Genomic DNA, 27,461 nt, shown 5'->3' with positions numbered 1-27,461 from the left:
TTGGCTGCTACTCAAGATCCCTTGCCGCTGTGGTAACCTGTTCTGTACCCAGCTATAACACTGATATACCATTTTGTTGCTTTCAAATCAAACTAAAGTGGAAAATACACCAGCTAAAAACAGACAATGAGGCTGCTGTCATGGCGACAGATGTCCAATTCTGGCTTCACTGTGATTTTCCTTTGACACCCTGTTCCCAGTATTGAACATTCTCATCTCACACCCATTTTAAAACTCTCCACCTGCCCTAAGCTCAGACTTCACTTCATTGCTCGCCTCATCTGTTAAAGACCATAGACACGTTTGATGTTTCCTTCATGCTGGCGATCAAGGTGGTAAGTGCCCTCTAGTGGCTGGCGAATCACTAGCCGAATTAGCTGCTGAAAAACACCACACAAACCTGCCTTACATTAGTCATTTAACAGATGTTCTTAACCCAAGGAATGTGAAATGAAACAGCACGTAAGTGTATCCACTTGAGTAGTATATGTGAGCAATAGTGGCAGACCTGCCTAATAGCATTCCCAGATCAGTTAGTGAATGAGTGCAACACCTGTAAGGCATTAATGGCTTAATATCTGGCCTTGTAATGGAAAGGTTGTAAGTTTGATACCCAGGTTGGATGCTGCCTTGAGTAAGGTTATCAACCTATGTTTCTTGTCAATCTTTATCTTATTTTTTTAATCATTTCCAGCTGTATAAATGGACACTATGCAAAAAAAGAAGTAACCAAACATTTACTAGAATGAGTAAGTGCATACTCACCAGGTAGATCAGCTGTGCCAAAAATTCTCCAAAAATAGGTTTAAAAAAGGGAGCAAAAGTGCTATTAGCATTATCTACATGCTATGTGCTCCACCATATGTCATCTTGGGCCAGTGCAAGAAAATAATCTCATTACTGAAACAAAATGTACAGACTTGAGGCTAAGTCAATGACAAAAAAAATGCATGAATAAGCATACAGGAATAAGACATCAAAATTCAAATGACAAAAAAAAAAGTTTATTTAACATTTTTTATCCACTCGCATAAATTTGGATGAAATCTTGGCAAATTCCAGTGAATACCGACCCGAAATTGTACATACTGGGGGAGATCACAGAAAAAATTTACAACTACTACTTTCGCACTACTGATTCAGAAATCGAAAGCTATTAATGAAACGCTAGTACGTAAACATAATAAAATGATTTGGATGCCACTGGCTGCTGATCAGGTGATGGTGGAAAAGGCGGGGTGGGGTGGGGGGGGGTGGGGGGCGGGTCAAATGTACTCGGGGCGCACCACAAAGCGGTAGATGTACGAGTCCTCGTAGCAGGGGTAGGCCTGGCCCGTGCGATTGTTGGTGGGGATGAGGGCCAGGTTGTCCTTGAAGTCCCGGACATGGAAGACGTAGCCCCCTTCGCCGCCGCTGCTGTTGCCGCAGGTTACCAGGAGGCGGTTGGTGAAGCGGATGGAGCTCTGGTAGTCGCTCAGGCTGCTCTGGCTCCTCAGCCTGACTGCCGGCACGGTCTCGCACTGCACCGTGCTGCTGGAGCACTCCTCCTGGGTCTTAAAGACGTTGGCGGCCCAGCTGACCTTTTTGTCCCGGAGAACCGCGCTGGTGTGGACCGGCGTGGAGAAGGTGTGGTCTATGCTATAGTACACTGTCTCGTAACTCTCGTAGTTGTATCCCCCGTAGGGATTCCTGGAGTTGTAGCGTCTCTCTCGGCGGCTACCTCTGGAGACGGCGGTGGAGTTGACGTCCAGGCTCCAGGGGTTGGCGGTGTAGATTCGGGGGAGGTACTCGTCGTCGCTGTCGTTCAGGCGTTTCCTGAGCTGGGCCAGCGAGAGGGCGTGGAACTGGAACCCCCGCAGCATCCCCGAGCGGACCAGCTCCCCGTGGCGGCCGTAGAGGTCGGAGGTGAACGGGAGGTCGTAGAGCTCTGCCGGCGGGATCATGGGGAAGCGGATGAGACGCAGGAGGGCGGCCTCGTCCCCCAGCCCCGGGGAGCCGCGCCCGTCCCGCACCCAGCTCTCCAGCGCCCGCAGCAGGAAGGCCTCGTCCGGCACCGCCAAATCCGACCGGGACAGGAGGGCCTCCAGGGCGTCCCGGGACAGCGTGGGCCAGGCCGGGGAGGAGACCAGCGCCTCGCAGTTCCAGGCCAGGTACTGGAGGCAGGTCTCCTGCAGGGCCAGGTCGCCCGTCTGGACCGAGTACTTGTACAGAGACGCCTGGGTGTGGAAGGTGCTGTCCCATGGGAGCAGGAGGCCAAAAAGCCGGCCCGCATCCTCCTGCAGGCGCTTCATCCCGAAATCGGAGGCCAGCTTGTGCAAGCACTGGGCAGACGAGGCCGAGATGTCGATCTCGCGGGTGTACAGGTACCTGGAAGCCCAGGGTGACACCATGCAAATTAGTACGGTGGGCTGTGGATTAGCTGCATGTCACGGGCACGGGTGACATAGCCCACAGGAAAACAACTTTTTTTTTTTAAGTGAGGAATGAAGTGAGGGTGATGAGTGGTGTCAGGTTGCTTGATTATTATTTGTTTAAGATATACTTACCCGTGTATTAAGCCTTTCACCTTATAACACAAATATAATATAAAGCATGCTGGTTGTAACTAGGACTTTTAAAAAGTAAAAAAATAAAGTTAACAGCTTAATTTAATCAGTGTTTTTTATTTCACTATTGTATAACACTAAAGCAGACCAATATGTCGGGCAGCATTTCCAACGTGTACCACACATTTCCATCCCAAGGTGTGTAGTTCAATATGCATTCTGAAATCTTTTTCAGCTTTTGTGTGTGAGTGTGCAAATGTATACTAATCTGACTGATGTGCACTATATAACGGTCATAAATAGGCCAGAAAAAAACAAAAACACCATTCCATCGACTTTATGTGAGAAACAGCGACTGACTGGATGGCGGCCGGCGGGGTCACCTGACCTGAGGAACTGCGAGACGTAGCTGCGGCAGTCCTGGCTAACGTTGATGGTGAGGTTTCCAGCCTGGAGGGCCTGGAGGGAGAAGGAGGGCTCAGTGCTGAGGGACAGAACCAGGCTGTGGACGCAGGAAGTGTTCTCTCCAACTTCTTCCTCGGGGCTCAGCACCACGACGGTGAGGTCGCAGTCCCGCTTGCTGTCGAACAGCGCCCCCAGTTCCCCCGAAAGGCTCAGGCTGTGGTCCAGGGGGAACAGGCGGTCATCCTTCACGGCCACCTCTGTGGGAGATGTACCACGTTTCACACTCAAGACGTTGAAATCATTCACAGTTTGAAATCACTCACAGTCTCTCTCTCTGCCCTAGTGGTCCCTTTGTGCAGTGTTCACAGGCGCGGGTAGAAAAATCTTACTTTTCTCACAGATGACGCCCGCGTCCTCTGCGTGTGAGCAGTCTGTAATGCCCCAGCCTTTAAAGGGGCAGCTGGACAGGGAGGGCTCTGTTCCCTTGCAGTCCAGGTCATCCAGCCAAATCTTGCCAGACCCTGAGAAGAGCAGGCACAGACACAGCACTGACAGTCAGGGCCCAGAGGAATGGGAAGTGATACACACAGTGGATACATGCAGCACAGACAGTCAGGGCCAGGAGGAATGGGGATTGGTGCACACAGTAGATAGATTCAGCATCGACAGGGGCAGGAGGAATGGGGATTGGTACACACAGGAGTAGATAGATGCAGCATTGACAGGGGCAGGAGGAATGGGGATTGGTACACACAGGAGTAGATAGATGCAGCATCAACAGGGGCAGGAGGAATGGGGATTGGTACACACAGAAGATAGATGCAGCATTGACAGGGCCAGGAGGAATGGGGATTGGTACACACAGGAGTAGATAGATGCAGCATCGACAGGGCCAGGAGGAATGGGGATTGGTACACACAGTAGATAGATGCAGCATTGACAGGGCCAGGAGGAATGGGGATTGGTACACACAGGAGTAGATAGATGCAGCATTGACAGGGCCAGGAGGAATGGGGATTGGTGCACACAGTAGATAGATGCAGCATTGACAGGGCCAGGAGGAATGGGGATTGGTACACACAGAAGATAGATGCAGCATTGACAGGGCCAGGAGGAATGGGGATTGGTACACACAGAAGTAGATAGATGCAGCATTGACAGGGCCAGGAGGAATGGGGATTGGTACACACAGAAGATAGATGCAGCATTGAGAGTCAGGGCCGGCAGGAATGGGGATCAGTCACTCAGGTTGCTCACCTGGCCCGTAGGTCCCTCCTGTGACGACGGACTGAGCACCGGGGAAACGGAGCTGGCGACACACCACCTGCGCCTCGGTCATGTCCCAGCCGTCATCGCACACAGTCCCCCACTGCCCCCCGTGGTACACCTCCACCCGGCCCTCCGAGGACCGCGTGCCCCCCACCAGCCGTAAGTCCCCCTCCCGAGCCGCTGGAAGGAAGGAGGAAGGGCGGGTCGTCAGAATGGTTCTTCCACCCCCCCCCCCCCCACACACACACCTGGGGGTGTGGTAAAGCTTGCACCGTCAGCAGACTGCACCAGCCAACATACTTTCATTTTGAGATAACTTTTATCTGCTCTTCGCGGGTGACTTCGAAAGAAATGCCTTGAAATGATTTGATAAGAAGGTGAGCATTATTCCTTCTGAATTTGCATTTGTTTAATTATCCTTGTTTTATTTCTTTAAAAAGGAGCATTTTCTATGTTCATACGTACTTTCAATATTCAGCAACTTGTTAAATGTGAATACTTGTGTAAAAAGTGGTGTATACACATCTACATGAAAATGTTCCCATTTATGTAGCCTTTTTATAAAGAAAATTATTGTAAATTTTAATGCACGCGTGCACACATTTATCCGGTATTTCTGCAACTTAAGCATAACGTGAGTTCTGCACTGACCAAATAAGCTCAGCAGGCATAAGTCCTGACCAGACTTGCAGAAACAAGCGCCATCAGGCCATTCCAGCTGTTTAGTGCGAAAATGAATCCCCAGTCATTGTTTTCATCACGTGCTCTCAGTGCATAAAATTTGTTTTTTTGTGGCTACTGTGGTTTGAGGGTGGTTAAAAAAGGAAACTGTAGTAGATATAACTGTTTCAACCGTTAATTATTCCAATGAAATTAGCATAAGCTGTTATTATATGCGCGCACCGCTCATAAATTATAACAGTGGAAATGCTCCCCGTGGGGAAAAAAGTGCAAACGCGAGGATAGGCGTCGAGCGTCCTCCGGAACTTACCCGCAGACAGACGGACGGACATCATCATCAGCCACGAAAGGGAAGCGATTCCAAGAGTCAGCATTTTCCGAAGCCTTCAGGGGGGAAACTGTCGAGAAGCCAAAGGGAAACGAATCTTGTTGTTTATTGTAAGGCGATTTTGTGTAATTTCTTTTTTTTTTTGCATTGTGTCAAACCACCCGAACCCGAGTACAGTGAAAATCCTTGCAGGAGAGACACTCATGACCTAGGCCTTGACTGTGGGACACAAACAATTCAAATAGGTGAAAACGCAACATTTACAAACCCACCATCACCAATTTAAAACCTCACACAATTAACTAAAGGAGACATCTGTGATGATGATCCTCTACTGCAGCTCAGTTCCAGAACAGCCACCAGACCGGTGGTTTTCAAATTCAGTACTGAGGAGCCACTGTGCATACTGGTTTTAGACAGCCAATACCTTGACCAACTAAGGCTGTTGAAAACATGCGGTCAAGTTCTAACACAACCTTGTACTTTAAATTATTCTGGTATAATGGCGGTTGGTCATCTGCCCTTTGCTCTGTCATTGAACTCTTCATTTTTCACAAAATAAGTTTAGTTTCAGTGACCAGGTGACCACACTGCCAATAGAACCTTTATGATTACACATCATTTATAATAATCGAATTGATTTTAAGAATGTGACCTCGTAAAAGAGTCTGTTTGTCACACAGCATTTTAGGCTACTTAAAATTGAAGCATTGGCCGATCCGACTTATTTAAATTCCTAGGATTTGAATGTGCAATATGTATTCTTCATGTGTGCAGAGCTATCTCTGACATATTGCAACCTTAGAAGTCAGGCAACTGCTGTAGCCTACAGGTTTAAGAAAACGTTCAAGGCTATTTTTTTAAATTTAAATCTTACCTTCAACAAGATTTTTCTCATTTAAAACGTTTTTTGTTTACTCGTTGGTTTTTACCATTTTAATAAAATATATACTTTTATATTTATGTTTTTAACCTTGTTTTTATATATCTTTGGTCATTCAGTGCATACTATGTTTTACTTTATAATAGTTTATTTCACTATCTTTAGAAAGCACTTTGAACTGTATTTTAAAGTATGAAAGGTACTACATAAAAGGCTATTATTATTAAAAGGATACATCATTCTTCAGTTGACATTAAATGCTATTCAGAGGTTGCAATCGTTTTCCCCAAAAAAAAAAAAAACCCAGCATCAGACCATATAATATAGATTTGCCGCAAAAAGCTCACGTGTCACCGTCTCATACAGTGCTTCTCAGTCTAGCACGTGGCTGCTGTAAAAACCCGTGCAAAATGAAGATACTTCCATTTTTATTCGAACTGTGCAAGCGAAGTAATATCTCACCTCTGTGGTCAACGAAGAGGGTCGCAATCCTCGAGACACTGAAGTCGTTTCTGTTTGGTAACCCTTTTTATGCAGGGCTGTGAAACTTTTTCTTTCTTCCAATGTCCTGTTTCTGGATAAAGCCGCGGTTTAAGTTTCGTTTTTGTTGAAATCCCATATTTTTCGCCTTTCATCGTATGTCATGCTGACCTGCAAAAACTTGATATTATCTCTTTTTGAATCACGTCAGAACTTGATCGTCATTACACAAGAATGCACCTACACAATACATAATTCAGCCCGTTCCTTCATTACCGGTTTATTCCGTGATTTCGCTGCCCTTAAAAATAGATAAAATAGTCATAACACATAATATAACAGATATGGAGGTTACTACTTCCATATTATCTGTTGATTTGAGGCCAGATAATGGATTTACTGATTTAAGTTTCTTAATGATAATCGAGCATTATTCATTCTGTGTGGAACAGAAGTGGTCATCCCTTCTTTGTAGACACACACACACACACACACACACACACATTTTTATTGCATAATGGAGGCCACGCACTCCTTATCAGACCTCCAAAAGAAAGCAGACTGTTTAGTGTGCTGACAGGGAGTCAGCAGGTTTGATAAAGAGACAATGCTCAGCTGCAAAACATCCGATTGGATCAGCATTGTGTAAAACGAAGGCTTGCAGTGTTAGTGTTTTGTATTGCTGGAAAGCCGACGTTGGGGAACAAGTTGGTGTCACGGCTACAAAGGCCAACCCAGTGTGACATGCTTACAGAGATAGCGCAAGCAGCATTAATCGTACTGTTTTATCATGACTGTCTTCATTTGATGACTCGGGGGTTTTCCGTGTATACAAGGAGAGAAGTGCAATGGTTCAGCGAGACTCGTCAACACTTGCAAACTTTTTACAAATAATTTTTTACTGGAAAATAAACCACCAAACCCAAAAACACTTCACATTTAAATCATGAGGCGATGTATCTGGTATGAATAAAATAAAATAAAAACAACATTAAATGACACAGAAACAGCTAGCAATTGATAGTCTATTCGTAGTTTCTGAAAGTACAGTACATGATAGTTTTATGGGTCCATCTGACTGGTGTTCAGTGTGTTAGTTTGGAGGCACAGTACTTCCTTCAGACTGGCTGGCCAGTTATTCATTATGTTTTGTTCTTTTTACATTCGTCAGCAGAGAGTTTTTTAAATTATTTTTTTTAAACAGTGCAATGAGAGACCGCAGAACCCGGCTGTGCAAGAGGACAACTGTAGACTGGGGGGCTGAGAGGGGTGGAGCCATCTCCCCTCCTCACAGAGAGCAGGCTGGGGCAGGGGGGGGTGATGTCACAAGATGGTGTCACGCCGTGGAAGCAAAAGGAGACTGAAGATGGCGCCCCGGAGACAGCCGCCCCCCGTCCCTCTAGATGAACTCCAGCCCCTCGTACTTGACGTCCCCGATCTTGGTCTCGGGGAGGAGGATGCGCCCGTCCAGCGTGAAGGCCAGGATGTAGGTGGCGATCCTGCCCGCGTCCTCCTCGGACTTGAGGGCCAGGACGATCTGGTCGTCGGTGTCGGGGACGAACTTGAAGGAGGAGAAGCCGTGGGTGGGGTCCAGCGGGCCGACCCGGCTGGCGGTGATGTCGCGGAAGCTGGGCGAGCAGCTGAGCACCAGGTTGGTGCCGCGGCGCTCGTCCGCCGTCTCGTCGTAGCGCTCGGAGCTGGCGCGGCGCGGGAGGAAGAACCAGCGCTGCAGAGTGTCACTCCAGGCGGCCGACTCGTGGATCAGATAACCTGGAGAGAGAGGGGGAGAGAGAGAGAGAGAGAGAGAGAGAGAGAGAGAGAGAGAGGAGTAAATGAGAGGGAGAATGAGGGAATGACTGTATGTACTTTGTGAACCCATGCAAATTTGTACCTTATTGAACCTGTGTTTTGTGGTTGTCCAATGACCATGATATGTACTCTTGTACAGTCGCTTTGGATAAAAGCGTCTGCCAAATGAATGTAGTGAATGAAAAAAGGCAATGTGGAAAGAGAGTGAAGTGAAAGAGTAGGGGAGAATGGGCTGAGAGAGCGTGATGAAAAAAGAGCAGCAGAGAAAGAAAAACGTGAGGGAAAAGAAGGAGAGAGAAAAGAAGGGTGGGAACACACAAGAGAAAGAGGGATGGAAGTGAGGGAAGGATCCAGAGCTGAAAAGGGGAGAGGGAGAGCGCGCAGGGGAAAGGGCGGGGGCGGACCCTCGGCCCGGGCCTCACCGGGGGGCTTGATCCCGGCCGCGTCTCGCAGGGAGGTGTACTGCGGCACCCAGTTCTCGTGCCTCACGTCGCCACGGAAACCCACCACCTTCACCCACTCCGGGTTGTCGTTGACGAACTCCCCCGTGGTGGTGGTCCACTCCTTCCCGAGCCCGCCCACGTACAGGTGCTCGTCCTTCACCGCCAGCCACTCCGCTTTGAACCCTGGGAGGGAGGGAAAGAGGTCATGCTCCTCCTCACTGGGGCATCATGGGAAATGCAGGCAGCCCGTTTTTCAACGTTCTTCCTTTAAACTCAGATGCAAAGCTGTCTCCATGCATAGTTAATCAATTAATGAACTGATAGATTACAAAAAGGAGAGAGGTAGAGTGAGGGGGAGAAGTTCTCAGAGGAGATGAGGGAACCATACACAGGTGACCCCTGACGCCGCTGACCTTTGGAGACGGAGCCATCTCCGTCGGGCAGGATGACCCAGGGTACGGCCTTGCTGCCCTCTATGCGGTAGACCACGCCCGTGCGGTCGTCCACGCTGTACAGGTGCCCGTTGAAGGCCACCAGCTCCGACAGCTCCATGCCCCGCCCCTTTTCCGCCAGGTGGCTCTCCAGCACCGTCCGCTCCGGGTCCCACTCCACCGACACCTGGTCGCCGCTCTCCGACACCAGCAGGTGTCCCCGTCGCAGGTAGCTGAACCAGGTGTGGCCCTTGGGGTCGTGCGATGCCGTGTCCAGGTCAGCGATCACGCCGATGCGGTAGCGGACGCCCTGCGCCGTGCGCACGGGCGACGTCAGGGGGTACGTGTCGTTGTAGCGCGCCCCTCCCTCCGGCCCCGCCTCCCCCCAGCCCGCCCGCCCGCCGAGGCCGTTGCCGTTGGGCGGGCGGGGCCCGGCGTTGGCCGAAGTCCAGTGCAGGTAGAGCAGGAGGAAGACGGACAGGGCGGCGGCGGCGGCCGCGATGGCGCGCCAGCGGAGGCGGACGCGCGAGTCCATGCCGCTGGTCATGGAGGAAAGCACCGGAAGGCCCCCCGCCGAGATGCGCAGTGATGTCATCGACTCATTCTGGCCCGACTGTGCAGAGCCTGGCGCTACCAACATGGGACGGGGAGCCGCGGAAACGCCTGCCAGAGAGAACGCAAACACGGCACTGAGACGCTGCCCGCTGACCTCTACTGGCCGGACTGGGTATTACAGCCCACCGCAGCTGGGTCAGAGGGCAGAGAGGGGAGGGTGAAAAAGAGGAGGGAAGAGGGAGAGTGAGTGTGAAAGAGGAAGAATGAGAAGGGAGAAAATGAAACTGAAAGAGGGGTGGGAAAGGGGAGAAATAAACTAAGCAAGGAAAAAGAAGTCACATGGCTACAGAAGTCAATTTATGAAGCAAAAAGAGTTTGCCAAACTCCACAGCCTGTAATATCACCAACTCACATGACTACTACTCTACAGCACACGCCATCTATAAAGATAAATAAAAATAAATAAGAGAGAAATACAGGAAGAGAACAAGAAGGGTAGACAGAGACCGATTATATTAGATACATACAGTAATGTGTTAATAGCCAATACTGGATCACTCCCCTCCTACCACTGTGAAGCTTGCCTGCACCACAGTGTTTCCCAACACGCACATACAGTACACACACACACATGTTCATCCATAGGGTGTCATTCATATTATTCTACTCTATGGTAGGGCTGGGCGACATATCGCAGTGATCATTATCACGTGCGATAACGATCATCGCCACTGTGTGGCGTACCGCCTTTCTTTTTGTCTTTTTCTCTTTAATTATACCTGATGCGATTCACACTTTTGGAGGCCGCGTGAAACACTCCCCGGAAAGAAAAAAAAACGTCACCTATTGCTTGACCGTAAGACAGCCAGCAAGGCCTTGCAGCTTCCGCGCGATCGGCAAAAACACACATGATCACACGGAAGCAGTGCGGCCTTGCTGCTGATTGGCTGTCTTGGTTGTCCACACCCAGTAGGTAACAGCGGTTACGTTTTTCTCCAGAAGCATTTTACACAGCCTCTTTAGCTGTTTAGTAACGCTTCAGGTGTAATTAAAAAGAAGACGACAAATGAAAGGTGATACGCCATACAGTGGCAAAGACCGTTATTGCACGCGGTAATTATCACTGCAATATATCGCCCAGCCCTACTCTATGGTACTTTTTCAGTTTTTAATTCAGGGCAACCTTAGACCCCTGTACCAACAAACCATTCATATTCCTACTTGAACTGCGAATGGACGCAAATCAAGTCTCTCTGCAAGCAGTCAATATTTATGCAGGGGTGGGATATGTGCGCATGTGTGAGGCAGTGGAGGCACTTGGCACTCAGACCAGCAGATTAAACACGGATAAATATTTACTGAAGCGCGCTGACTGTCCTGTACAATTAAAAAGACAATATCTCGGTGGCACACTTAGCTTCAAATAATGACCCAAAACCTTGTCTGTAACTAAAATTACAATAACTCATAATCAAGCAGTGTGATTTTAAGTTACAAGTTACCAATGAAACGACTGATATATAGTTCAAATGAGCAGTCATATCAGCACAGTCATTTAGAATCAACGTTTCACACAGGAAGGCGATCCGCAAGTCTACATGAAAATGAGTAAGTAGCCTACTGTTTAAAATTAGCCCACCATTTTGAAACCACTTATCCTCAAGCTGTAGGGGACTTAAGAGAGGACATACAGCCCCTTTAAATACTCAACTCTAGACTTCCCGAAACACTCTCATGCATTCCAAACCCCCTGCCGACAGACCGCGAGGCCTGCGGGGTCTACCAGACCCGGACCTACCAGAACACAGCGATCCTTGGGACGTGGTCCGCCTTTGGAATGGTTGAGAGTTATGATGAAAAATCCAAACAATACAGTTGCGTAGAAAATGGACAGGTACAGAGCAGAGTGCTCCAGTTAAGACAGGAATCTACGTGTTAAACCAGGCTGCTGTATATTAAGCCAGATATGCGTATGCCAAGTCAGAGTTGCAAGTGTTAAGTCAGAAATAGTTAAGTCTTGAGTGAGTGAGCTGTAAGTGTAAACCCAGAGTGGAGTAAGTGTTTAAGGCAGAAAGAAGAAAGTGTTAAGTGACAGAGTCAGAGGAAAGTCTGTGTTAAGGCAGAGAGGTGCAGGAGTAAATGTAAGCGGTGTAGGTGTCCGTCAGAGTGGAACAGGTGTGCAGTGCTGACGTGGACCGTGGGACTGGTTTAGGCACACAGAGGGACAGGGTGCATGAACAGGTACAGCAGGAAATGGCAGTGTGACAACCACACCTGACGAATTCCATTCCACGCCTTCTTCGGCAGGTTGCCAGAGCAACCGTGCAAGAGTGAGGTGGGAGCGCCAGACCTCGGCCAGAGCCGGGTCCACGACCGCCTCAGGTTGGTAGTCAATAAAGGAGCTGCAGGCTCTAAGCCCCTACAGCTGAAGGGGCACAGTCATTGCACTTTTTAGCAAGTTTGCCAACGTTGGATTACTCTGAGTAGCAGGAGGGCTGCTATGAAGGTTAAGCCGTGAAGACCAACCTGGATAAGCACATGTCCCAAGTAAATCATAATAATCCACAATAAAAACAAACAGTGGTAATACTAAAGCAAGCTGCATGCATTCTTGAAAGGAAAGTGTGCAGCCAACCCTGAGCAGAGTCATTGCCCTGGCAAACCTTCAGCACACGGTCTGAGGCCCTCTTTGATGCCACAGTGTTTCTCAGACGCCCTTTCCACCGACTGAAGGCTGAAGTAGGCCTTATTTGTTTTGCCATGGTAACGCACACACGCATATGCACACACACACACACACGCACACATGCAGTGAAACAGAATCTCAGCGTGACCCTGAGGTGCAATCTAGTAAGGACACATCCTTCTGGCCTGTACGACTGGTCCTGAGCCTTCTCCTCCCACCCTTCCCCACGCCAGTCAATGGCTCTTTTCAGTGAGTCCCACTGCCCTTTATGAGGTCATAAAAGACAGGGGCTGGGAGGGGGGGGTGGTCTAACTCACAAAGTACCCGTCAATTGGTAAATGGTGAATGGGCTGAATTTATATGGGCTGAATTTATATAGCGCTTTTATCCAAAGCACTTTACAATTGACGCGTCTCATTCACCCATTCACACACACACACAATTTGGGGTTAGGTGTCTTGCTCAGGGACACTTCGACACGCCCAGGGCGGGGGATTGAACCGACAACCCTCCGACTGCCAGACAACCACTCTTACCTCCTGAGCTATGTCGCCCCCCCACCCCATCAATTGGCAGCCTCAGGTGACTTGCATCAGCTGTTTTTTCGAACTTACTGCCAAACACTGTTGATTTACAGCTCATGTACAGTTGGAGTGGGGAACACTATTTGAGGACCAACGTATTTGAAAAAACAGAAGCAAGCAAAATTGTAAAAGACTGGGTAACACAAGTATTCATAAAACTGACCTGAGAATTTTCAGAACAGTTAAGATCCTTCAATAGATCTACTGATGTCGGCATGGCAACATTACCCTCATACTCACAGGACACCACAGATGCTTCTCAGATTACAGTGATCATGCTGTAATCTATTTTACTGTACATCAAATGCGCAGATCTTTATGGTAGCGCTTTACAGCTCTCATGACTTCATTATAATCCGACTGCTACTTTGCTCTTTGTTACTGTTCAGTGAGGCACGCATCTGAGTGAAGATGAGGTAACTGAAACTTAGCGATACATTACCACCCGTTTACCATACTGGTTACTCTTTAACTGGAGCTGAAAATGTAAATGTAGCCATGCTAACTTACAATTTTAATAAAGCAAGGCAAAAATATATGTACAGACAAGACACTGTGAAGTGTTTCTTTGTGCTTGTACCTGCATAAAATGCCCCAGGTGCTCATAAACCTACAACACAGAGACCCAGAGCCGCCCACCCAGTACCAATTACCAGTCCCCTCTCAGCATGCCTGAGGTGAAGCAGGATTCTCAAGGGGGAAGAAAGAAAGGAGGATCGGCTAGCCAGTGCTCTCCCTCTCACCTCTCTCCCACTTTCAGACTTGGGACAGGCGGTTCCACCGCTGAAACCAGCAGTGAGCCGTTATTTAGCCTACCCTTTCTTCTCTTCCTCGCGGCCAGCTGGACGGCCGGCATCTTCCCACCTCCCAACCGCACGCGACCGCCACTCAAAGCATCAAAGACTGATAGGAACTTTTCCTTTCAGGCGGCAGCAAAGAAATGGAATTCTAGGTATGACTAAGGTTGAATAATACCCGGCAGTAAACTCTCTGCACGGGGAGGATTACTACTGATTAACCGCAAGTCCAAAGGGGCATTTAAAACCAGCAAACAACACCACGGCCTATGGCATTCAGTGCAACCACTGGAGAACATTGCTCCGGTCAGAATAAAGAAAATAGTACACACACACACACACACACACACACACACACATCTATCAAAACACACTGAAATTGTGAAATCCCCAGTGCAGACACTATATCTTTGCTTAAATGTATGCAGTGCTCAGCGCGTTTACTGCAATAGGAAAAAAAGTGTTTAACAACTGGGTTTGAAGAAAGGCACATGGTGGGGCAACATTTAGGGGGTGCGTCAGTCAGGCTTTCCACATACAGTCTGTCCCAAGTGACGACTATCTGGACCTCCTCCAGTTTGGAAGGAGGGCTATTTAACCCTTGCCCGTTGAGAAAGGACCATTGTACTGCCATACACATGTATGTCTGTATGCACTGTGTAGACCTACTGTTCACTACGTTGTAAAATCACTTCCTTTGCTCATTCGTTATTGACTTTTATTTTATTCAGGACTTCGTGTAGTGTCTAGTGTAACTCATTTTTATTCCCTGGTCAAGGCCCCCAGCCAGTTACAAATAAGATTCAACCATGTGATTGCTCACAAGGTAACATTAAATAGAGCCAGCGGAATACATATATAGTAGCTAACTTACTACTTTTTTCTAGTAACCTTAGTCTTTTTTCTCTAATTTTACAGCAGCAACTACATGACCCGTGTACAGCTAAAGTGACCAATAGCTAGTTAGATATATTACTAGATAATGAGTACAGCAAAATTTCAGCTGTCGACATCGTATCTTTGGCTCGTCGGGACTACACCGTTCACGTTAGTCCCCACTATTGATTAGTTCGTTCCCTTGATCGCACGCACCATCAGCATAACTGGATCTGCGACTGCTGTAGCTAACGTTATGTTTATACAGAACTATGCTGCAGTTAGCTAAGAAGTATCCAAGTGGAGAGCACTAGTTAGACAGCAAGCAAACGTCATAACTCAGAACTACCGTAATGTCTGTGCTGCCAATGCACGAACGGTTGTCGCACGCTGCTGGCGTCTACCATTGCTTCTTTGGCTACCAACATTAATGTTCGGAAAGTATAATACTGACTGACCTCAAGTGCAGCGCAAACAAAGTAACACACTAAATACCGCACTATTTAGCTAACGTTGCTGAGCAACCTGGCTAGTTCTATAGCTAGGACAAGCCCTCTCGGCTCACATAGGCTAACTTCGTATGCGGCTTAGACGGCTAGCTAAATGATAGCTACTGATCGGTCCGACATGGACACAGGTAGTCTAGGTAGCTAACGCTATCTAGCAAGTAGGCGATTTAAGTTATTTTGCTTCTTGTGGGAAAAGACAGTTGCTTAATTCGCATTTGCTAATTAGCTAGCTAGCCAATTGGCTGACATTCAGCTGTAAAGTTAGCTGGGCAAGCTAATTTAGATGATACGCTGCTGGCTTTATCACGGGCAGAGAACCAAGCGATGCCCTTCGCTGGTTTATTCTAGAGATACTTACTGAGACGTGCGAGTCCTCGCCGGTCACAGTGTGATTTTAAGGCCAAACTAACATTTGTTCTCTACCCTGGGTCCTCTGTCTGCATCGCGACAGGGAAGCAGCTATACGTTACTGTCCATCCCCGTCCTTCTGGCGCATGTACGCCACGACGTCATCGCGTCATGTTTCAGTTTTTGTCTGGTTGAACCATAGAGCGTGTAAAGGAACTAGTGAGGGCCTAGAGAGGGGTTAGGCGGTGAGGCTGAGGAAGTAACGGGAAACAGCCTCTACTGTGCATGTTGAGGAATCCAAAGGGTATTTCTGCATTTATTTGTTTCAGTATTTATTTCGATTTATTCATTTATGTACATTCTTATTTCTGATGCATCATGTCACAAAGGTTGTGAATAGGATATCTTCGTTATGATACTCTAAAACAGGGGTGTCAAACAGAGTCCCAAGGGGGGCACAGTGTCTGCAGATTTTTGTGGTATTCTCAGCACAAGTATTTTATTTATTGATTGCTTTTAACACATTTTCATATGTCACAGTAATATTAGATCATGATACCAAATATTATGATATTGTGCAGATATGCAAAGTCCAGGTGTTCAAATGTAACAGTCTTGCCATGTGTCTCTTCCACCAATGAACTCAGTCAACTGAATTAATTAATCATTTATTCCTCCTGGCTGAAGAATAGTGCTAATTAGCAAATTCAGGTGATTGGAACAAAACACTGAGGAGGACTTTTACTACCTGGACCTGAATTTTCCATTTCTATTGCCTCTCTCTTATTCAATCAGCAAGTAAAGCCAATAACCTCCTGTTTATAAGCAATAAAGATGCACAGAATGGCCTGCATCTTGATCATCATTATCTGCCTAATATTTTTGTGGGGAAAAAAACTGAAAATGTGCGGTCACATGAGGGTGAGACCACTTCAGTTTTCCTTTATCATCTTGAGCAGGAGCTGAGGAACAAACACAGATATATAGAAAATGAAAAACACAACAGAAAGTATCCTTGCACTTCCTGTGCTGAAGCCATGCTTGCTGACGATCCATATCGGAACAAAGGACCATTTACAACAAGGCCAACTTTAAAGTTACATTTTTTTTTTTACATTTTCAGTAGCTATTGACTACTTAACCTCATTATTCTCTGTATCTGTTGTACATGAAAGACTTTCCTAAAAATGGAATTTCTGGAATTCAATTCAAAATAGCTACAAAGCCAGAGTTAAAAAAGGTGTGTTAACTTGCTCTTAACACAGGGAGGTGTGAGAATGATATTTAAATTGGTGGCCTCAAAACTAAACTTGTGAGCATTGTCAAGAAAATCATCACACCAACCTGTGTAAGGTGATAGTCCTCATCCACAAGCTGCTCAATGATATCGAAGTGATCCTTATTGGGAACATCCTCAAAGGTCACCTTTAGTCCAGAGGACTTCAAAGCCTGCAGGGAGAGAGGGACAGACTCTGGAATGCTGCAATGGAACTGTGGCTGATGCGCAAAAGGATGCAATCCAAACATCCTAACTGACTGTTACAGCTAAGGCAAACTTTTAACCACAGAAATGTACTCACTAATGCATGGTGACTGGAAGTCTCAGGTGGCTGTAAATCTGGGTGCCAACACCAAGTGAATGCTTCCAAGAACTGTAATTTTATCTGGTGCCTAAATACTGCTGGAGGCATGTTTATGAGGTCATGATGTTAAGAGCAAATGGTGTCGGAACACAAGTGATTTTTTGTGGCCTTAATGTCCAAAGCTGCTGTTCATGGTCACAGAAGGCTCCTCGATTTTCCAAGCTGCAAATTTCATTACAGATACGGCACAGTTATTAATACTGCACAATTATGACCCTTCCACATACTGCATACTTCTGACCTTGAAAAAGTTATCGGACTGCTTCCAGAACTCTGGAGAGTCATGCTGCCCCACAGCAACCACAATGTGACAAGCAGAGGATGACCGCTTCAACTCGGGGACTAGCCTGCTGGGGCTATTCCTCAGAGCCACTTCCCTATGGACACAGACGCAGCAAGGGAAGCAAGGCAGCATCATCACCAAATGCTGATAACCGTCACAATTAATACGTGTCATCATTGCAAAAACAACTGTATTCTCTATATCACCAACAACCTTAAAATGATAGGACTGTGAGTAATGGCCCAATGATGGACTGGCATCTTCTATGTGTCTTGGAAGGGGAAAGGGAAGGGGGGAGGGGGATTAAACTTGGATTTCAGCCATTTTCTGCCACAGGTGGGAGCATCACTTCTTATAGGGTTTCTTAATTAGGACAGACACTGACACTTACTTCATTGTAAATAAATATGACTTTAGGCCTACGTGAACTGTGCCATCATTAGCTCTTGATTTTAGTGTGCACCTGCCTAACTGTGCTGAGTGCAACTATTAAAGGTTGAACACACTTAATGCACACGCTACAACGGCATTAGTGATGGCAGAAATACAAGTGAATGACACCGCTCCTTTTTCCTTACATCGCTCGGCTTGTGAACCGAGAGTCAGAGGTACGTACTCGGTCATCTTCAGGGGTTCGTTGACGTAGGTGGAGAGGATGGGAAGAAGATCGTAAATGCCACTGACGAGGAAAGCACCTGTGGACAGGGGATGGGGGAGCCCCTTAATTATTATTATCTCCGCTAGGCGAGAGCCTGGTGGAGATTATGCGTTTGGTCGTGCGCGTGTGTGTGTGTGCGTTTGTGTATCTGTCCGCAGCTAATCTCACATACTACTGGGCCGATCAGCCTGCATGCTGACAGCAGGCCAAGGACCTGAATTCTCGAATATTTTACAAATCATTCAACGACAAGTATTTTATTTGAATTAATTTAATTAATTTCCATCATTGTCCATTGAAATACATTGAGTGCGAACTCCTCACTCCTCCTAACCGGCCTGTAGGGGCCGCAAGTGATCAACAACTGCTTCCGTTTGAAAGAATGAAAGACCAGCGATGTAAAATGTCAATTTCAACGTTAAAATGCCAACAAAATAATCCGCCAACTAACGGAGTACGTTAATGTTTGAATCTGCGGCAATTATTTTGTTGGCATTTTCACGTTGAAATTGATATTTTACATTGCTGGTCTTTTGGAATTGTTCCTGTCCAGATTTGAAACAAAAGTGCCAGACTATAACGTCAACGATAACTCTGTCTAACATATCGTGGCTGATATGAATGAAATTACCTAACATGTCACCACCTTTAGCGTTACTTCACTGAATCGCCGTTTTTGGGATTTTCAGTGGCACATGGTAAAAACTTGTAATATTGTATTTGTCTGGTTGCATTGATTGTGTAGCCTCTATTGTTGTATCAACAAAGCTAACACGTCTGGTGGAGATCTGCACTCTACTGAGTGCACTCTTCTAGTTCACTATGGCAGCAATAGGATTCCACCTGCTTCATTAATTCCAATTTAATACAGGCAAGCAATTTAATCTAACTTATGACATGATCCACTCAGCTCAACAGTGAGTGATACTGCAAACGTGTGTGTGTGTGTGTGTTTTGCCTACGTGACTGTGTGCTTGTTGGGGGCTTACTGTATTAGTGTGAACTTCTTAGTGTGCCACAGAATATTTACGTGTAATGCCTACATGTGCCTGCGTGTGTCCTATTACATGTGTGAACATGACTTCGATTGTGAATGTCCACGTGAAGGCCGATATGTATGACGTGTTTTGCGTGAACAGGTGTGTGAAGGAAGAACTACTTTGGCACCTTTGATCTGAGGTGTAATGCCGTGCTGGGACCAATCGGTACAGAGGACCATAGCAGCCAGGTGAGCTCCTGCAGAGTGCCCACACAGGTATACTCCACTGTGAACAGGTAAGAAAATACTATCAATTACCGGAAACTGATCACTGCGGCTTTCAACTGGGATTCAGTTCCAGTCAGGCCTGCAGAGTATCTAACAGCCTTTTGAATGGCAGCCAAAGGGCCCTCCCTTACCTGATGTGGGAATACTGCTGAACAATGGACACAATGCTACGCCGCACCTGAGATACCATCAAATCCATATTACCTGGTGAGAGACGGAGAGAAATCTCAATGAAAGCAAGACAGAGAGACATGAATGGGAAAAAGATTCAAGAAAGAAGATGATGTGGTGGGGGAGGGGTCTGTGTGCAAGGGAAGTAAGAGAAAATGGAATAATACTATGGAAGAGGAGGAGGAATTGAAAAATGTGTGTGTGAGAGAGAGAGAGAGTGAGAGAGAGTGAGAGATAGAGAGTCAGCATGTGAGAGAGAGTGAGAGAGAGAGAGAGAGAGAGAGAGAGATGTCCTCAAGTCACAAATTTGCATTTGACAGAACACCTGCTACATCAATACGCCTACCGTTAGGGGCGATGTCATAATCTACAGCAGCCACGGCCACGCCCTTCTGTACCAGAGGCACTGCAATGAAACCTGACTCCTCTTTGCTGCAAAAATCATATCAGTACCCACATTAAATCATCAGCTTTGTTCTATAAAACAGTGACATACTTGGACTGTATCTGAATACCCAAACAAGTCTGTCAATCTAATATGACTGCAAGTTCAGAGACCATTGCCCCCCCCCCCACCCCCACCCCCACCCCCCCTTAAAGTCCAGAGCAATGTACTCGGCTGTCCCACCCTGACGGCAGCCCTGGAGGTTTAGTATCTCATGCCATCTTTAAAAGGACCAAAGATAGAGAGCATACCTGAAAAACTGCCAGTAACCTCCATGAATATAAACAATTAAGGGAATACCTGAAATAGAGAGGATGCAAATGCTGTGAAATGGATCTTCTACTCAGTCAACATAATCAGCATCACCTGGGCTGACTACCAGCTAGGCCTGAAGCACAAAAAAAAATGTAATTCAGGTTTGCCCTGGAACACAACATTCACTGTAAGTGGTTGGAAACATTCTGCAGGACTTTGAGATATGTTTGTTCCTATTGGGTGGGCAATAGTAACCAATTGGCCTGGAAGTTCAATACTGCATCATTCCAGTTTATGCTGCACTGTAACCCTCCTTTCTCTGGTGAGGAGCCACAACCTTGAGAGGGGCCAGTGGTGGGCAGGTAGATGTCCATCTTCTCCCCATCTCCCTTTCCATATGGCACATCCAGCATGGTTTTAGCCACATTACAAGCCCTCTGTGTACCTACACACACACACATACATAGAAGTACACTAGCTTTTCTTTTGCCCAATTTACTTTCATGACCACTCTTTAAATGCAATATAAACACAGAGAAACCTTTACCAAAACGCCTATAACAATCACTCAATTTATCACTAAGACGAGTCATACTTATAGTGTATAAAGTGGCCCAAATTTATCAGTAAGCCAAGAACAAATTAGCATAGTGGCACTACAATGCAGTGAAAATGACTGACCTTCTTTGACAAATGCCACATGGGCCTTTATCACATCATCAGCTGTCATCCTGTGCGACCACTGACTAGGGGAATACTGCCTCTCCAGTTCCTGTGATGAAGGAAACATTTTCATCAGTCCTGGGTCAAATATGTATTTGTTTTTTATTCAAATACTTTTCTTTGCTCTGTTGATCATGTCCGGTGCAACTGAGCCTGCCAATAGGACCAAAAGAGTATGTTATAGGTTCCAATACACCGGACAAGCTATGTATTTAACCCAGGTCTGATTTTCATGTACATAGAAACCCAGTGTAGTATGCAGTTTGCTTAACGTGGCCTCTGTTGGCAGACCAAAGCAACGGATTTCACTCAGGACAGTGTGGTGATATCCAGTGAAAAGACACAACCATACATATAAACATATATGTATGGTTGTTGGCTATTTGTTTATTAATCAAAACAGTTACACAGTACACTTCAACCTGATAAATCACATTGTGCAGAACCATTGGTTGAATTGCATTAAATTAAGGAGCAATTATTTTGAATTCTTATCTTTTAATCTGCACAATGGTATTCGTATTTTCATTTACAAATACTCATTGGCAATTCTATCAAAAGACAACAAGCACAACATATCAAACTACACATTTTAGTCTCAGAAACATAATGGAAAACACGTGATTAAAATGGTAAGTAATCATTATCAGTATCATCATAGCTAATTTAAGAAAGATACTGAAAATACTGAGATAATAGTTACAGCATAGACAGAAGAGTAAAAACCCCAAACCTTACATTTTGGTCCATTTCCTTCTACTGTGCCACATATGCTCTGAGCGGCAGAAAGCTGAACCTTAGGCAGGAACTCCAACAAGACCTTTGGTCAGGAATACAGGTTTTCACAATAAGCAGGGAACACATTCCAACATCACAACGTTGCAGCCAATCAACTTTGAATTCGATGTAGAAATCCAAGATGAGTTAACAACCCAAGAAAACCTCATCGGTCAGTTTCTGTGGGCCTATATTTCACTATCTTTAGCAAGTTGTGAAAATACAATGGTTGTTTTGTTCCGGGAGACTTGGAGGAAAATGTACATTATTTATTACATATTACATATTGTCACAATCTGCTTTTCGTATGAAACGTAACCATCGTTAATCGAGTTTCAAAATACCAAATACCATACAAAGTGTGATATTCCCTTAACTACTGTGACATGCGCAGCACAATCTTAGATTGGCTAGTCCATTGGGCTGGCTGAAGGCGAAGGCGTGTTTTCCTGTTAGTTAAATAGCCAAGTTGAATGAATCCAGTTGCCACAGTTAGTCGTATATTATCTATAGTTTAAGCTCACAGTAAGCAAACAGACTAATTAATGAACAGAAAACACGTTGATTGTTTAGAAATTATTATTCATAAACATTAAATTTGACCATTTTGGAAAGCGTGGCCCGAACTATGGACTGCTTGACCGTGCCGCAGATTTGGCCAAATTCTCCTAGGAAAAAGAGAGGACAGATTCAGGTAGTTAATCCGCTAATATTTTCATCACCATGATAGCAGTTTCGAGATTGCTGTCTAACTTTACACTTCGTGTTCACTGTAGGTTATTTTCGGGCCAATGTTTTCTGGGAAAAGGTAAGACCTCTCGGTGTTTTCCCCCCAGCAAGATAGCTAGTTCAAACACCGCGCCAAAATCTTTGTTGCGATTTTTAGACAAATAATATTTGCCAGCTAGCCATCCACACTATCGAAATATTAACAATTGTCATTGTTTATTTCTAATTGATATTTCAGCGTTACTTTATTTACATTTGTAGCAACATCATACTTTTGTTAGCTTAAGGCTATAAGCTATTGGAACATGCCACTGTACGCACGACAATTATATTACCCCATATGATGCATTTGATTAATGTTCTCTTTAATGTACAGTACCGAGTTAATGCGCAGAGTTCGCCGCTTCCAGATTGCACAGTACAGCTGTTTGGTGATAAAATACGCCAAAGACAATCGCTGTTCGGACAAAGGTGTCGCACGCCAGGACAAGTAAGAATTCGTGTTGAGGGCTTATTCCATTGCTTATTTCATGTGACTTTCATGAGCGTTGACATTGTATTACGTAGTTTTGTCGTAAGTGCGGAAACCAGTTTCATTTCTATATTCCGCTTACTTGCCACCCTCTCTGAAGGTACACTATGGAAGTTATGTCAGCCAGTCGTCTCCATGACTTGCATTCACTAGCGCTGCAGGCGTGTGTCATTGGCGTCGACGAGGGCCAGTTTGTAAGTGTTGCCTGAATTCTCGTGATCAAATGAATATTAAATTTATGATTTATTGGGTGGTGAGTTCCACAATGTAGAAATTCTGTGTGAGATCCTCGTTATTTGAAAAGCACATCTCTCGCTTGGTCCATCGCAGTTCCCGGACACTGTGGAGTTCTGTGAGGAAATGGCAAACATGGGCAAAACTATCATCGTGGCTGCATTGGATGGTACATATCAGAGAAAGGTACTGTTTTTAGCTGACAGTGTGTGCATGTGCTTGTATTAATATTTAGTATTCAGAACTATAGTCAAACTATCGGGGAAATATATTTTAGACAGCTTGTATTTCCACAAGTAAACACCAACAATACCAGCATAAATTAGTGTGGCAGTGTATTATACAAAGAACGTAAGCTGTAAATCGCTCTGGATAAGAGCATCTTCTTAAATGCCTAAAATGTAAAGGTAGCCTACATTTCACTTAAAATATCCCCAGTCTAACTGCTCCACATGTAATGTACAATTAGAGATTTTGGAAATACATTTGTAAAAGAGTGTTCAGTGTTTGCTCTGTGCTAATCTAAGTCTTTTTATTTTATTTAAAAAAAAAAAAAAAAAAACTAATTTTGGATATTGTGACTCTCATAGTGCTCTGCTGTCTCTCTCCTCTGTTCCCTGCAGCCATATGGGAACATCCTCAATCTAGTGCCCCTGGCGGAGAGCGTGGTGAAACTGAGCGCCGTCTGCTCGCAGTGCTTCGGGGAGGCCGCCTACACCAAGCGGCTGGGGAAGGAGCGAGAGGTGAGAGCGCGCGGGCAGGCTAGCGCCTGTTTTTCGGCTGATGTGCTGCCCTGTTTGCCAGTGCCTGTCTGAACACCACAGAGCTGGTTTTACCGAGCCTGGCATGGTCCCTGCCCGCAACTCGTGATTTTGTTGAGAAAAAAAATGTCATTCGCGCGGGGCCATCCGCTGCGTGAAGCACGACCCTTGTGTGCAGTGAGTCCACACGGTTCGCACTGTAGTCGCGGGAGTGTCCTGAGCCAACTGAACGCGTGCGGCAGGTCATTTGGCCACAGGTCCTCCATGGGAGGGAGCATTGGAAAAGCAATGAGTGAAATCACTGTCTGCTAATATATTGCGACCCCTAAGTTGGAGAACATGGAGGCGGGGGTGAAACACAATTTCAGAAAAAAGATCAGACAATGGGAGTTGGCTAAGTAAATCCCCAGCCAGACAAGTATAATTTAGTCATTCCTATTTGGAAGAGGAAAAAGAAATATAATAATGTGCACAAAAACCATTTATTTACAGTGAGCTCCATAATGTTTGGGAAAAAGACATTTTTTCATGATTCGGTTGTTTTCGTTCCACTCTCATTAAGTTAAATTGGGAACTTGCCATTCGCTGAAGCTACAGCTACTCCTGTTCAACCAGTCTCACCATTGGGCTGTTGTCTGTAGTAGCCATTAGGCAACAACAGCATTAATCCGCTTTAGCAGGGTGTGCTTTGCTCTGTGAGCCTCTCCCGTTGGTGTGACCGAAGCAACAAAACAATTAGATAATGAGAAGGGTTGATTAGAACAATATAATATATATGCTATTTTATTTTATTAAAAATAGCGCATTAATTAGACAATTTCTTACGGATTTGTGGCTTTATCGGTTCAGATGTTATATAGTGGGGTCAAATAGGTTGTAAAATAGCTGGCTGAAATCGTGGTTTTACATTTCAGTTTTACACTCTTTATCTTCATAGAAGGGAACTGAGACCAAGGGGCCAGCTTTCAGTTCTCAACCCCAGCACCAGGTGTAATGTCGCCCCCTGCTCATGTCTGATTTTCGCTCAAAAAGCCAGTTTCCCCATTGGGGTCCATTCATCTTTGACAGCAAAAATAAAATACTTCACTCAAAAATGGATGTTGACACCATGCATTATATTAGGACCTTTTTCCGAGGTAAATTATTTTTTCCTACCACACAAAGATATTCATTTTTTATTTATTATTTATTTTAGCCTCTGCACAATCCTACCCTACATGAGATTTAGGCATGTGACCAAGAACACAATTGAGCATGTCTGTTGAGCGAAAAAAATTGTACTTCCTGGTTCTGATGTGCTCCCCATAGGTTTCGATTGGTGTCGCTGTCTCTACATATTATATACTGTAAGACTGAGGCAAAGGATTCATGTCCCTGAAAGGAACTGGAATGCTGACTACTAGTTTCACCGCTCAGTCACACCGTGGCTCACTAGGCCAATCACAGCAGCGTATGTCAACTGTTACTAGGGGAAACCAGGACTGGAGTACTTGAATAAGTGATCGGGGTGCATTACATTTATTTTTGCATGCAAAAAAATATGTTACTCATCGATTTTACAACGTTATCAATAAATAATAAATAGTCCCAGCCATAATTTTTATACACTTTGGTTTCACCATGTAGACATTACTGCACTTTTTATACATAACTACATGTGAATTGTTTGAATACAGATCTATAGTTCTGAAGTACAGGGCTAAATCAAGGAGGAAAAAAAAATCTTTGTCCAAAACATTATGGAGCTCACTGTATGTATCAAGATCAAATAAACCACTGGAATGAATAAATAAATAAGGACGGAAAATGGCACAGAATCCATCAACAGTTTGGCCTCCAGAGTTAACCTGTGGAGAGTTGTAACTTTACCTGAAGAAGCTCTTGTTCCTTTCTGCTGTGGTGGAAGGTGGGAAGGTGCATGGCCCCTACTCCATGTGACTCCTTCCCTTCCCTCGCCTTCCCTGTGTCCAGGTGGAGGTGATCGGGGGTGCGGACATGTACCACGCCGTGTGCCGCGCCTGTTACAGTGCCCTGACATCAGGGAAGGAGAACAGCACCCCCGAGAGGGAGGAGGCTCCCCCGCACGCCCTTCTGGGGAGCCGGCTTCCATCGGGCGTGTCCCGCGTACTGTTTGCCACACTGCAAACATAACCTGTGACCCCTGGGCCTTTTTAACTGTTTTTACTTTGACATTTTTAAACTTAAAACTTGAAACGGCTTAAATGGGTAGTAGTTCAATTTCTGGTTTAAAAAAAAAAAAAGGAAATTACTTCAGCTTTAGTGTATGTTATTTTATTGTCCCATACAGTTAAGTGATATTGTAGATAATCACAAATGTTTATGAAGACCACCTGGCACATTACAGTGGCTGGTATAGGGGCATTTGGGGATCTTTGACTAAGGCAAGAAAATACACATAATACAACTTCAAAGCAGCTTGAACAGCAGTGTTATGTTTTCAGAGGTTGCACATATGATTTTGTAGTATTTATTCACATTTGTAAACCTGAAAATATTTTATATTGTACCGGTACTCCTTTCCTTGAGGACAGCAGTTTCATGTTGCTTGGGCCATAAATAATGGTTCCAACCTAAAATATTAAATATAATTTTACACATGCAACCTCTGGAGATATAACATCACTATAAATATATAGCTGCTTTGGAGTTGCTTAAAATGTATTTTCTTGCTTCAGAATATGAACTCCCAAAAGCCACTATACCAGCCATTGTGAAGTTGCCTGTTTGTCAAAAACCTCCATAATGTCAAAGATGTCGTAGTCATATGCAAACACGCACTAAAACCGAAATAATTTTGCAAACAAACCCAGAAAGTGAACTATCCCATTAATGTATTACCAAGATTTGTCGATCAAGACAAAGCAAAAAGGAAACATTTCAGAAGAATGTTAAATGCGTGTGTCACTACATGATATGTGTTGATGTGTCTTATTTCTAGTAGGAGAGAATTGTCAGTGAATGCTAAGACAACCTTCCAGTTACAGTGTTTTTTGTTTGTTTAGTTTAAGTGCCTCCCACTGAAAGAAATTGCTTGTGTCACTCGACTGTTGACATAATGCCACTGTTTACTGTGAGAGAAATGGGTGCTTTAGGAGTATCATGGCTATTACATACAAGCTATTACATACAATCATAGTACGATACTACACAGCTAATATACAAAATCTAACAACCTGCAGTTTGAGATATGAAACCAAGTGATGTTTATATGTATTTGTTGATATTTAGTGTATTGAAGTAATGTTTTTTTAAAGGAAATGATTTAATATCAGAAACTTAATGTATTTGTGTGTGTACACATCCTTTTTATAAAAATGAATTGAACTATTTTA

The 27,461-nt window shown here is 45.2% G+C and overlaps 4 protein-coding genes across 9 annotated transcripts; 1 reads left to right on the top strand and 3 right to left on the bottom strand.

Moving 5' to 3' along the window:
• Positions 1-982: 982 nt before the first annotated feature.
• LOC135243367 (galectin-3-binding protein A-like) lies at positions 983-6,826 on the bottom strand. Of its 2 annotated transcripts, none has more exons than XM_064315144.1 (6): positions 6,575-6,826; positions 5,212-5,299; positions 4,209-4,400; positions 3,341-3,472; positions 2,935-3,208; positions 983-2,367 (listed from the first exon to the last, which is right to left on the bottom strand). In XM_064315144.1, the coding sequence occupies exons 2-6, from the start codon at positions 5,273-5,275 to the stop codon at positions 1,266-1,268; spliced, it is 1,764 nt and encodes a 587-aa protein (XP_064171214.1). In that variant the 5' UTR covers positions 5,276-5,299; positions 6,575-6,826; the 3' UTR covers positions 983-1,265. The 2 variants fall into 2 exon arrangements, with proteins under 2 accessions (XP_064171214.1, XP_064171215.1); XM_064315145.1 differs by lacking the exon at positions 6,575-6,826 and adding an exon at positions 5,502-5,519.
• A 644-nt stretch (positions 6,827-7,470) lies between these two features.
• Positions 7,471-15,801, bottom strand: cant1a (calcium activated nucleotidase 1a). 3 transcript variants are annotated; one of them, XM_064315147.1, is made up of 4 exons: positions 15,641-15,801; positions 9,258-9,938; positions 8,824-9,027; positions 7,471-8,362 (listed from the first exon to the last, which is right to left on the bottom strand). In XM_064315147.1, exons 2-4 carry the CDS (start codon positions 9,913-9,915, stop codon positions 7,992-7,994), a joined length of 1,233 nt encoding a protein of 410 aa, XP_064171217.1. In that variant the 5' UTR covers positions 9,916-9,938; positions 15,641-15,801; the 3' UTR covers positions 7,471-7,991. The 3 variants fall into 3 exon arrangements, with proteins under 3 accessions (XP_064171217.1, XP_064171216.1, XP_064171218.1); XM_064315146.1 differs by lacking the exon at positions 15,641-15,801 and adding an exon at positions 13,917-15,579; XM_064315148.1 differs by lacking the exon at positions 15,641-15,801 and adding an exon at positions 11,629-13,875.
• A 168-nt stretch (positions 15,802-15,969) lies between these two features.
• LOC135243370 (kynurenine formamidase-like) lies at positions 15,970-26,116 on the bottom strand. Of its 3 annotated transcripts, none has more exons than XM_064315151.1 (12): positions 25,978-26,116; positions 21,814-21,895; positions 21,034-21,124; positions 20,690-20,797; positions 20,349-20,397; positions 19,999-20,084; positions 19,613-19,685; positions 19,382-19,479; positions 18,173-18,251; positions 17,515-17,650; positions 16,975-17,079; positions 15,970-16,592 (listed from the first exon to the last, which is right to left on the bottom strand). In XM_064315151.1, the coding sequence occupies exons 2-12, from the start codon at positions 21,823-21,825 to the stop codon at positions 16,563-16,565; spliced, it is 867 nt and encodes a 288-aa protein (XP_064171221.1). In that variant the 5' UTR covers positions 21,826-21,895; positions 25,978-26,116; the 3' UTR covers positions 15,970-16,562. The 3 variants fall into 3 exon arrangements, with proteins under 3 accessions (XP_064171221.1, XP_064171222.1, XP_064171220.1); XM_064315152.1 differs by lacking the exon at positions 25,978-26,116 and adding an exon at positions 23,348-23,370; XM_064315150.1 differs by lacking the exon at positions 25,978-26,116 and adding an exon at positions 22,961-23,099.
• On the top strand, positions 21,918-27,461 carry LOC135243371 (thymidine kinase, cytosolic-like). The gene is made up of 7 exons (XM_064315153.1): positions 21,918-22,546; positions 22,629-22,660; positions 22,958-23,071; positions 23,214-23,307; positions 23,444-23,533; positions 23,971-24,090; positions 26,080-27,461. Exons 1-7 carry the CDS (start codon positions 22,481-22,483, stop codon positions 26,257-26,259), a joined length of 696 nt encoding a protein of 231 aa, XP_064171223.1. The 5' UTR covers positions 21,918-22,480; the 3' UTR covers positions 26,260-27,461.

This window comes from Anguilla rostrata, chromosome 17 (genome assembly GCF_018555375.3).
Source record: "Anguilla rostrata isolate EN2019 chromosome 17, ASM1855537v3, whole genome shotgun sequence".
Classification (NCBI taxonomy): Eukaryota; Metazoa; Chordata; class Actinopteri; order Anguilliformes; family Anguillidae; genus Anguilla; species Anguilla rostrata.
Note: the sequence above shows the minus strand (reverse complement) of the source record. Positions and strands in the feature narration are given on the sequence as shown.